The sequence below is a fragment of the Gasterosteus aculeatus genome, chromosome 11, assembly GCF_964276395.1.
Source record: "Gasterosteus aculeatus chromosome 11, fGasAcu3.hap1.1, whole genome shotgun sequence".
Classification (NCBI taxonomy): domain Eukaryota; kingdom Metazoa; phylum Chordata; class Actinopteri; order Perciformes; family Gasterosteidae; genus Gasterosteus; species Gasterosteus aculeatus.
Window position 1 is genome coordinate 18,412,167 of NC_135699.1, and position 10,886 is coordinate 18,423,052.

Consider the following 10,886-nt stretch of genomic DNA (forward strand, 5'->3'; position numbering starts at 1 on the left):
TAAAATGATTATATTATAACACAATATGATAAATAGATATACAATATTAAATGCAAAGTGAGAGGAAAGTCTGGGTTGAAGATAAACGGAGGTCAGAGGTCACAGGAACCAACGCCCTTTACAACTATACATCAAGAAATGCTGCTGTTGAAATCCCCACGGTGTACACATGTATACTTGCATATGCATACTTATGAATAATATTCTGGAATCAGGAAACATTTATTAGCCAAAATATGTCAAACATACAAGGAATTTGTCTTGGCGATTAGTGCGCGACAGTAGACAGACAAGACAACAGTGCACAAGTAATAAATTCTGTTTAATATTATTTTCGTATTAAAACCCATGGTTATAATTATAATTATTAATTAGTATGCAGTGTCACTACATCTCTGACGTTTATAACAAACGAACCCGTTTAAAAATCGGTTGAAATGAGTTATTACTATTTAAAGTACATGTACCAACACAACGTGACGGGTGAGCGAGCTGACTGTACCAAGATGGCCGCCATGAGCGGACGTTCTACACTCCGCCTGAAGACATCTAGCCTTTATATATATCTATGATTAAACTCACCTGGCGGCTTTGATTGATCCCGCCCACCGCTGACGTCACAGCTCAACCTGGCTTTCAGGCTTTGTAGCAGAAACACGTCGCGTGGCTGACAGGAAGGTAAGGAGCCTTCGGTCCGCTGCTTTCAGGTCACATTCCGTGTACTTCCGTGTACTTATGTACTTGTATTTCCATGTATTTATACTCTTGTCTCTGTCCGTGTTGATGTTAAAACAAGCCGCCTGTCATCAGGTGTCAATCGCACTTTCGAATTAAGAGAACTTTATTGAAAACAGTCACAGGTGACAACGAAAAAGTGGTGTACAGGTGATGAAGGTAAGCCACGCCCCCATCGTCGTCAGAGATTCATTCGTTTGTTCATCATTCAATAATTTGTTTATAATATTTACATATTAAATCTCATATCAGTAAACCACAGACGTAAATCACTTTGGAAACTCATGGTGTTGCAGCCAGAAACTCACGATCTTAGTTAAGTATTAGTTCTAATACTAATAGTAAAGTATTTTAATCACGAGATTATATACAATAATATGTTTATTATAGAATGGAATTAATATCATTAATATCATATCATCATACTACTATGTATTTATATTAACACTATTTATTCATAATATGTATTCATACTTGTTCAGATTATGTGTGTGTGTGTGTGTGTGTGTGTGTCTGTATGTATGTATGTGTGTGTAATAAATATATATATATATATATATATCCACTCAAACGTTTGGACAGTTTCTCATTCAATGACGATGACGTGTGTATTCAGTGGTACTGTATATGTGTCATAATAATAATGATGTCTCGGTTTTGCAGAAAACTTTCAGTTAAAGTTCTTATGTGTGTGTATGTATGTGTGTTTTTAGATTAGCATAGCGACTGGAAACCGGGATGTCATTCACATGTATGCTAAGCTAAACTAGCTCTGTCAGTGACAAAGACATCATCACCTTTTTCTGTCTATAACCCGCTTTGTTTGTCTCAGAGGTTTCTATTATTGTTACTTCCTACACATATTCAATACTCAATAATTGATTCATTTGTGTTTGCGACTCCTCATAACATTATAATATTGCATACAATATTATCAATACCAACATGCATATTTAGGAGGTATAGAATATCTCCATAATGCTAACAAGCTCATGTTCTAATGCACTCCTTAACGATGACACCAAAAGAATCATCATCATAAAGTTATAGTCATTATCATAAGGACAATCACTTGAATGTATATCTGTCTGTCCTGTCACGCGTGTCCGTGACTCAGCTGTTTAGGAGGAATGTAGTTTGACCTGTAGTCCCACTTCCTGTTTCCTGACCTCTGATTGAAGCAGGAGGCTAACAGTTAGCGCTTCACACCTCCTGTGGTGACGATGGCGGAGGCTCCAGACGTGTTCTCAGAGCAGGAGTTGACCTGCTCCATCTGTCTGGACCTGTTTGACGAGCCCGTCTCCACTCCGTGTGGTCACAACTACTGCCAGGTATGACCTAGATGTGATCTCCATCCATCACAACTACTGGCAGGTATGGCCAGTAGATGTGATCTCCATCCATCACAACTACGTAGCTACTGGAAGGGGAGTTGGATTCCCTTAACACTGCGTTGTCTTTTCCTAACTCCTCACAAACTCTCCTAACCATCTTTCCTTGACCACATGACCTTTTCCACAGAGGTCAAAGAATAGTGGTTAGGAGCAGACGTTAGGAGGTCATTGTTTGCACTATTCGAATCCAGCCACTGACCTGCTTCTCTGGTGTCTACCTAGGCGTGTATTGACCTGGTCTTCTTCTCTGGTGTCTACCTAGGCGTGTATTGACCTGGTCTTCTTCGCTGGTGTCTACCTAGGCGTGTATTGACCCGGTCTTCTTCTCTGGTGTCTACCTAGGCGTGTACTGACCCGGTCTTCTTCTCTGGTGTCTACCTAGGCGTGTATTGACCCGGTCTTCTTCTCTGGTGTCTACCTAGGCGTGTATTGACCCGATCTTCTTCTCTGGTGTCTACCTAGGCGTGTACTGACCCGGTCTTCTTCTCTGGTGTCTACCTAGGCGTGTATTGACCCGGTCTTCTTCTCTGGTGTCTACCTAGGCGTGTACTGACCCGGTCTTCTTCTCTGGTGTCTACCTAGGCGTGTACTGACCCGGTCTTCTTCTCTGGTGTCCAGCTAGGCGTGTACTGACCCGGCTTCTTCTCTGGTGTCTACCTAGGCGTGTATTGACCCGGTCTTCTTCTCTGGTGTCTACCTAGGCGTGTACTGACCCGGTCTTCTTCTCTGGTGTCTACCTAGGCGTGTATTGACCCGGTCTTCTTCTCTGGTGTCTACCTAGGCGTGTACTGACCCGGTCTTCTTCTCTGGTGTCTACCTAGGCGTGTACTGACCCGGTCTTCTTCTCTGGTGTCTACCTAGGCGTGTACTGACCCGGTCTTCTTCTCTGGTGTCTACCTAGGCGTGCATTGGAGGCTACTGGGCCTCCAGCTCCGTGTGCACATGTCCTCTGTGTAAGAGACAGTTTGAGGAACGTCCTCAACTCAGCGTCAACAAAGTCTTCGCTCTCATCGCCAATAAATACAAAGCGTCTCGTTACGGCACGGCAGGGTTTCCCACGCCGCTCAGCAAGGGGACGCAGCAGGGGGACGCCGGTGCCCCCCCGTCTGGTGAAGAGGTGGTGTGGTGTGATGTGTGCACGGGAGTCAAAGAGCCCGCGGTCTCCTCCTGTCTCACCTGCACCGCTTCCTACTGCGCTCTGCACCTGCAGCCGCACCGCACCACCTCCTTCTACTCCCGACACCCGCTGATGGACCCGCAGGAGGCCCTCAGGGGCCGTACATGCCCCGCCCACCACCGCCTTCTGGAGGTGAGCCCCTTCCCCGTCTCTACCAGATACCAGTCTGCCCAGTTCAGTCTCAGTGGTGCTGGGATCAAGCTGCCGACCTTTGACTGCCGGATGTGTTCACTTGTCCAGGTGTTCTGTCGGACGTGTCAGCGCTGCATCTGTGCCATCTGCGTCCTGGAGGAACATCGGACCCACCAGACGGTGTCGGTGCAGACTGAGCGGCTCGGAAAACAGGTGGGGGGGCGGAAGGAGGAGGATGATGAATAGGATGAAGATTCTCTGTTTCATGGCTCTAACTAAACATGGATGTGATCAGAAACAGGTGGCGAGGACGGAGCAGGAGATCCTGAACCGGATCAGAGAGAAAGAGAGTCGTGTGACTCATCTGAAGAAGAAGCTGGAGGGTGTGAAGGTCGGCCATCTTGTTTTCTCAATGTAGATGTTGTATTGCAGGGGTCTCAAAGTCATTTCAGGCGGCGGGCCAGATGCAACCCACTTCGACCGAACGCGGGCCAGACCATTACGGTCGACGGGGGGGGGGGGGGGGCGGTCCGACCGGCGAGCGGTACAGCGGGCGGCGCTGACGGTCCGACCGGCGAACGGTGCGGTCGACAGGGCGGGGGCTTACGCCAAGCTCGGCACCCCCCCCTCGGCGGTGGCAAGCCGCACCGGACGCCCCGGTAGGCCGGATGTGGGCGGCAGGCCAGAGTTTGAGACCCCTGTTGTATTGATATATTTCACAATACTTTGTGTGTGTTCAGAACTACGCAGACGGGGAGCGGGCAGAGGTGGAGCACCTCCTGGATCAGTTGACCGGCTCCTTGGCGCGGATCCGGTCTCAGTTGGTGGGCGGCATCGACAACCAGCTGGACATGGTGATGGTGAAGGGGGAGGGGCTAGTAAGCCGCCTCGAAGCGGAGCTCGGCCAGCTGATGGACAGAAGAGCTATGCTGGAGGTCCAGGCGGTCAGTCAGGACCACATCGGCTTCCTGCAGGTGAGTTTTCTCTACATCTACAGTCACGGCCCACTTATATATATATAACCATATATATATATATATATATATTATATATATAATCCTCGTCTCCTCTCTCCTCAGAGCTTTAACGAGGCCACCTCTCCTCTGTCTGAGGAGCACGAGGAGGTGGACGTGGAGGACTTCTCTCTTCACTTCCAGCTGATGGAGGTGAAGAGTTCTCTGTCAGATTTGAAGGAAAAGATGGAGGATTTAAGGACGGGAGACGAGGTTCCCAGAGGATCAGGTGAGAAGGGACCCGTGTGTGCACAGGGACGTGTTAATGTGTGTTTGTGTGGACACTGATGTGTTAATGTGTGTGTCAGTGTCGTCAGGTGACCTGATGGCAGCAGAGAGCATGCTCAGTCTGAGAGGAAGCACAGCCAGTCTGAGGAAGAGTCAGTGGTCCCTGAAAGGTGACTCCTCATTCTCCTTCTTCTCCCCATGACATGTGGTTTCTTTAAAGATGTGCTGATATTATGGCTCATTAGGGACAGAGGATGTCTCATGTGTACAGACTGTAAAGCCCTCTGAGGCTGTGCAAAATAAAATTAATTCAATTCAAATTGAATTCAACAAAGTAGCAAGAATTCGCCATTCAACCGGCTGCTTGCCCATTGACTACTGGTTATATTTCATATCCTGAATCGAATATTCTTTTATAATGTGGGTAGGCGAGTAGTACACCCTGTGACTCACTATAATACTTTAACAAATATCGAACAAAAACATTTCTAAATGAGTGTTTAGTAGATTATCTGTTGTAACAATGCTTGGCAATAAATTGTATACCATCGGAAAACCTGTTGATTTCCCTTTTTTAAAGGTGCCGTTTGTAAGGAAATCTAATCCAATCAGGTGTCAATCGCACTTTCGAATTAAGAGAACTTTTTCAATCCAATCCAATAAGCCGAAAATCGTCTCTGCCAAACTGCACATTCTGCTGTTGACTCTTGTTTGGTGGATTGGATGAAGTGTGACTGGGACCAGCTATCTAGACACAAATCTACCTTAACCACTGGGAACTTTTATTGTGAAAGGGTAACTGTGGTTTCCTGTTTCCCTCAGAGCGGAAGAGGAACAAAGTGGTCTCAGGTTTGTCTTTTCATCAATAACTATGAAGTAATATGAAGTTATAAATACATGACTGACCTATGAGGTGTTCAACAGGACACAAGAAGGCCCGGGTCTACATGGGTGAGTGGTTCTCTCCATTTTAACATGCTAACACCGGTTCGCATGCTAGCATCACAGCGCTAGCATCAAGCCCCCCCACCTCACCGCGTCATTGTCTCCAGAGGACGTGACCCTGAACCCGGTGACGGCCTACCCGTTCCTCATCCTGTCCGAGGACCGGAAGCAGGTGAAGCGGGGCGAGAAGCTCCAGTTCTACCGGACTAGCCAGCAACGCTTCGACGTCTGGTCCTGCGTCATCGCCAAGGAGACCTTCAGCACGGGCCGCCACTACTGGGAGGTGAGACCCGCGCCGCACAAACCTGCATTCCGACCCGGCACCACCTGACCGCTGTCACGTGTATATTTCTGTGCAGGTGTTTGTCGGGGACAGTAAGGACTGGAAGCTGGGCGTGGTCAGCGAGTCGGCCCCCAGGAAAGGCCTCTTTGACATGAGCCCCTCCAACGGGTACTACGCCATCTGGTGGAGCGGCAGCCAGCTGAGAGCGCTCACTGCCCCCCCGCTCACCAAGGTCCACACTCGCTTTATATGAGGCATACGTACGTTAGCATCAGCTAACAGTGAGCTGGAAGAACAAAGTTTAATGAAATATAGCATGAAAACATGGAGTTAGCATGTTACTATGCTAGCAAGCCAGTCATGGGATTTATGCGTAACTAGCCCTGTATGCTAACTAGCCCTGTATGCAAATTAGCTAGCTAGTTATAATTCAACCAAAGCTTCATCTGCACACTCTCAGGTCATTAACGGTACATTTAAATGCACAGAAGAAGAAGTGACCTCCGGTCTCCAACGTGTGTTTACTGCAGGTGAAGGGTCCCCCGAAGCTGCGACAGGTGGGCGTGTTCCTTGACGTGGACGAGGGACAGGTGTCCTTCTACAACGTGAAGTCGGGCTCAGAGATCTACAGCTTCACAGGATCCTCAGAGTTCACAGAGAGGATGTTTCCCCTGCTGGGGACCGGAGACAAAGACGTCCCCCTCGTCCTCATGACCTCGCAGCACCAGCTGGCCTGACGGTAGACGAGACCGACAGGATGATAATATATTTACAGAGTTTATTGTTACAAAAAGTGGGTTTTATATTTGCAGAATCAACTGAAATTCAAAGATATTATCTATAATAAATTGGTTAAGTATTATGGCTCAAAGAAAGTTACAAAAGTCTACTTGTTTAATGCTCGCTGTAATGACAGGCTCCTCCTCCTCACCTATAAGCCAAGGGTGATGACGATTGTTTGTATCGAAGCTGTTAATTAAAGACAAATGTCACAAATGATGCTCCTTTGAACGACTGGACAAAACAATTGATTCCTTGACGCCACTCGGCTCTCAACATGGAGACAGCTGAGCCGACCAAATATTTGTAGTTTAATTTGCTTATTAATACTTTTTAATGCTTAATCTTGTTACATTTACTCGTAGCAGTATTCGCCTAAAAGACTAAATTGTTGTTCTAAACACAATCCATGAACAGACATCTCGACAAAGTTACGATCATTCAAGTTTATATTTTATTTAACATAAATCATATTGCAGTGTGAACAGCTGGGGTTGTAATATACACAATAGAATGTAACATTTTAAGCCCCTGCCCACAACGCACCCTAATGAAAACCAAAAGCCGCTTCTCATAAGCCCCGCCCATGCACCCCTTTAAACAGAGCCACAGCCCCGCCCACCCCGACGCTAAGTGTGTTCACATTTATTTGTGCGATTTGGCATCGACCTCCAACTCAGATGAGTTGTAGTTCACCTCCACATGTCAGCCAATCAATGGCATCATGTGACCGGCTGCACGGGTCATTCAAAGGTCCATCTGCTCCCTTTGGAACCTACAAGCCCCTCCCCTTTCAGGGACGCCGTGTCATCACCGCAGGCTGAACACTATCAAGGTCTTCAACTATTTAAGGCGCACAAGCTTCCACTGATAAGCTCCTCCCCCCTCAGCGCTGAGATAATTATGGTCCTACCCCAAGCGCTGACATCACTATACTTTCAGCCATTTTTGAAAATGTGTAGACATCTTAGCATGAGAAACTCTTTAAGGCGAGCCCAACTTATCGTAACAGGCCCCGCCCGGATCACAGCTCAGCCTAAGAGCAGCTCACGTGTTACCAACAGGGAACTTCCCTTCCGAGGGACCCTTTGTGGCTCATCTGCTCTTACCAGGACCTCTTAGCTCCGCCCCAATGCCTTCCCCTCTGCAGAGTCGCTGCTCGCTAAGAAAACGTTGGTTATTTGTGGTGATTATTTTTCGGCAAACAGCAGTTTTGCAACTGCCTGAAGTCTTGTTGCAAGTCAATGGTTGTTACGGGTGCTGTCAGGTTGCTAGGGTAACCAGCCTGACTCAGTATGGAGTTTGAGGGGGCGTATCCTTCTGAAGGGGGGGGGGGGCCCTTCTGACTACCTGTGTAATGCAGGTGTCTGAGGAACAAAAATACAGATAAAAGAAAATCACATCATCGTCGTCATCCAGCAACGTCCCCCCTGGTACTTTGAGTCCAGTTCTGGTGTGTGTTGTGTGTCGCTGTGGCATGTAAACGGTTTCCTGTTGTATCTTGTGAGTAAAACAGAAATATGGGAGGGGTGGATGAAGGGAGGAGGACCAGGAGGGGGAGAGGGGGGGGGGGAATTTCTTCTTTAGTTTTAAAAAAACAGCTTTCTGTCGCTGCAGCTCCTGCCAACGAGCAGCGGCAGGAAGGAGGCGGGAGGCAGAGGGTTGGGGGGGCAGGAGTGTTTACGAGGAGGTGGGGGGATGGCGAGGTGAGGGGGTTTTGAGAATTGCGGGACGCCAGGTTATTTAAGACACCTCTCGAAGTAGGTGGCGCCCACGTAGCCGCCCCTCAGAGAGCGGTGGACGTTCTGCTCAAAGAGCCGCCGGTTCGTCTGAAGGACTTCTGCTGCCTCCTTGTTCAACGGGTCCTCGGGGTTCGGCTCCTGGGGGGGGGATGGGGATGTTTATGTGAACTGATCTTTATCTGTGTTTTACATCAGTGGCTGATTCATATAATTACCACACTGTGATATACGTGAACTCACTAGAAATAGATACTGTAGACCGTAGATGATGGAGTTTACTGTCAGCACAGGCTTCCAGTCCTCTCTGTGGACAACAACAAGTTGTATGTACAGGCTTATGGTGGATTTAAGGGGGACAGGCAGTTACTGAGGGGGGGGAACAGACCTTAAGATATTTAAGCAGACGTTTCCTTCCAGGTCGATATTGGGGTGATACACCATCGTCTCACACTTCACCTTGGGAGGGTCATGGGGGTAACCCTGTCCTACCTGACACACAAAGACGTGATGACATTCTAATCAATCACAGACTTGTAATAAGGACGGAGAGAGAGGAAAGGAAACCTCACCTTAAAGCTGAAGACAAATTTTCCTCCTTTGTAAAAGCCCTGAGAGACGAAACAGAAACATTAATCACACACACTCGTGTGTGCACACACACACACACACACACACACACACACACACACACACACACACACACACACACACACACACACACACACACACACACACACACACCTCGTCTGGTGAGATGATGAGTCTGAAGTTCAGCAGGTCGTCATCATCAGGGAAGTTGATCTCACACGTTTTTGGAAGATTCAACTCATTAATGTCTGTAAGATAAATGATTACATTCAGATCTTCAGACTTTACAGTTTACTAGTACATCACTTTTAATATTATTCTGTGTACTAGTGAATCACACATACACACATATATATATATGCTACAGCATGTACAGTAAGTACAACTATATGTATCTCTAAAGTGTACTCGAGTACAAAGTACTAATATATATGTAGTGTAGCTATATTTGCACTAACGTTACCCTCTTAAATGTAGTACCGGATAAAGTAATGCGTGTACCTCTAAGATGTAACGTTAGTACAGCATAGCGTACTGTATGTACCTCTGACATGTTATTGTACATGTATTCAAATGAAACGAGTAATTTAGATGGGAGCTCCACTACAGTAGTTGGTTAATATACTCCGTAGTTCAAAGTGTCATGACATCATCACATAAGGTTATTACGTCACTTACAGATTGGCACTGACACAGCAGGTTAGCTGGTTGAAGCTAGGTTAGCTTAATGAAGCTGCCTGCTGTTAGCATAAAACAACAGCCCTTACGCGGGTAGCTTGCTGGGAACCGTGAAAACATTCTGTTCTGGCTCAGATGTTGTATGAAGTTAGCTATGTGCTAACAGTAGCCCACAGCAGGCTGCCTTGTGACTGGCTGTTTTGTTTTCAAATATTGCACCAGCTAGCCGACGTTGGCTAACGTTAGCACCCCACATATTAGCGCAATGGCTGTTAGCCTGGACCCGCTACTGTGTGTGTTTGTGAACCCGGCTCTCTACGGGGGGCAGTGTTACCCGGTTGTATGTCGGTACCCAGTGTGCGGGGTGGATGGGACCAGCTGACGGGTTCTGGTGCGGTTATCCAGCCTACCTTTCTGTATTCGGAGCTGGGCCGCGCTGGCTTTCTTCCCCCCAGCTCCTGTTCTGTTTCCTCCCGCAGACTCCTCGTCTTTCTTCTGCTGCTTCAGGGAAAAGAGCTTAATCATCTTCACTTATTGGATCAATGGACGCCTCTACGCTGCGTCCCGTCGGTGGTGCGGTTCTGTCGGTGCCGTGAGTTTAAGGGAGAGTCGGTTCCGTCCTAACGGCACCGGGAGGTTGATGGAGCCGGTGCGTCTCAACTAATTACACTGAGGGGACGCTGCTAGCGGAGCTAGCTTAGCATGTTAGCTAGGGGGGAGGGGGCAGTAAATGTTGCACCTTATTTATTCTACTAAACTAAAAACATTGTACTTTTAATATAAACGTTAGTACTATTTATTGGACTTAATCCCAGAGGTAAATATTGTACATTTTTACTGTACTAACATCTCAGAGGTAAATATTATACCCTTAGTATACCACATCTCGAGGTACACTTTATACGTTCCATTTTCCTAACGTTACATCTCAGAGGTACGTGTTGTACGTCTGTATTGTACATCTTTGGGGTACACATCTCAGACGTAAATATTGTACTTTTTATTATACCACATCTCAGAGGTTCATATTGCACTTTCTTACTGTACTACATCTCAGAGGTACCCATTGTACTTTTATTGTACAACATCTCAGAAGTACTTTAAATTATACCACATCTCACAGGTATGTACTTTTAATATATTTTCTATTGCCGAAAAACTACATATCCCAGAGTCCCTCTCTGCGTACGA

General features: G+C 47.0%; 2 protein-coding genes across 15 annotated transcripts; one reads left to right on the forward strand and one right to left on the reverse strand.

Annotated features, from left to right (window-relative positions):
- Nucleotides 1-478: 478 nt before the first annotated feature.
- Nucleotides 479-6,903, forward strand: btr30 (bloodthirsty-related gene family, member 30). 14 transcript variants are annotated; one of them, XM_078084285.1, is made up of 14 exons: nucleotides 659-894; nucleotides 988-1,050; nucleotides 1,920-2,066; nucleotides 3,031-3,438; nucleotides 3,547-3,651; nucleotides 3,734-3,829; nucleotides 4,179-4,412; nucleotides 4,518-4,680; nucleotides 4,760-4,849; nucleotides 5,502-5,528; nucleotides 5,604-5,630; nucleotides 5,732-5,907; nucleotides 5,984-6,139; nucleotides 6,438-6,903. In XM_078084285.1, exons 3-14 carry the CDS (start codon nucleotides 1,959-1,961, stop codon nucleotides 6,642-6,644), a joined length of 1,797 nt encoding a protein of 598 aa, XP_077940411.1. In that variant the 5' UTR covers nucleotides 659-894; nucleotides 988-1,050; nucleotides 1,920-1,958; the 3' UTR covers nucleotides 6,645-6,903. The 14 variants fall into 14 exon arrangements, with proteins under 14 accessions (XP_077940413.1, XP_077940408.1, XP_077940409.1 ...); XM_078084287.1 differs by lacking the exon at nucleotides 988-1,050 and having other exon boundaries at nucleotides 479-678; nucleotides 1,917-2,066; nucleotides 3,740-3,829; XM_078084282.1 differs by lacking the exon at nucleotides 988-1,050 and having other exon boundaries at nucleotides 498-678; nucleotides 1,917-2,066.
- Nucleotides 6,904-7,123: 220 nt separating this feature from the next.
- On the reverse strand, nucleotides 7,124-10,763 carry ube2m (ubiquitin conjugating enzyme E2 M). The gene is made up of 6 exons (XM_040191398.2): nucleotides 10,106-10,763; nucleotides 9,171-9,265; nucleotides 8,999-9,037; nucleotides 8,815-8,918; nucleotides 8,670-8,733; nucleotides 7,124-8,567 (listed from the first exon to the last, which is right to left on the reverse strand). Exons 1-6 carry the CDS (start codon nucleotides 10,218-10,220, stop codon nucleotides 8,427-8,429), a joined length of 558 nt encoding a protein of 185 aa, XP_040047332.1. The 5' UTR covers nucleotides 10,221-10,763; the 3' UTR covers nucleotides 7,124-8,426.
- Nucleotides 10,764-10,886: the final 123 nt, after the last annotated feature.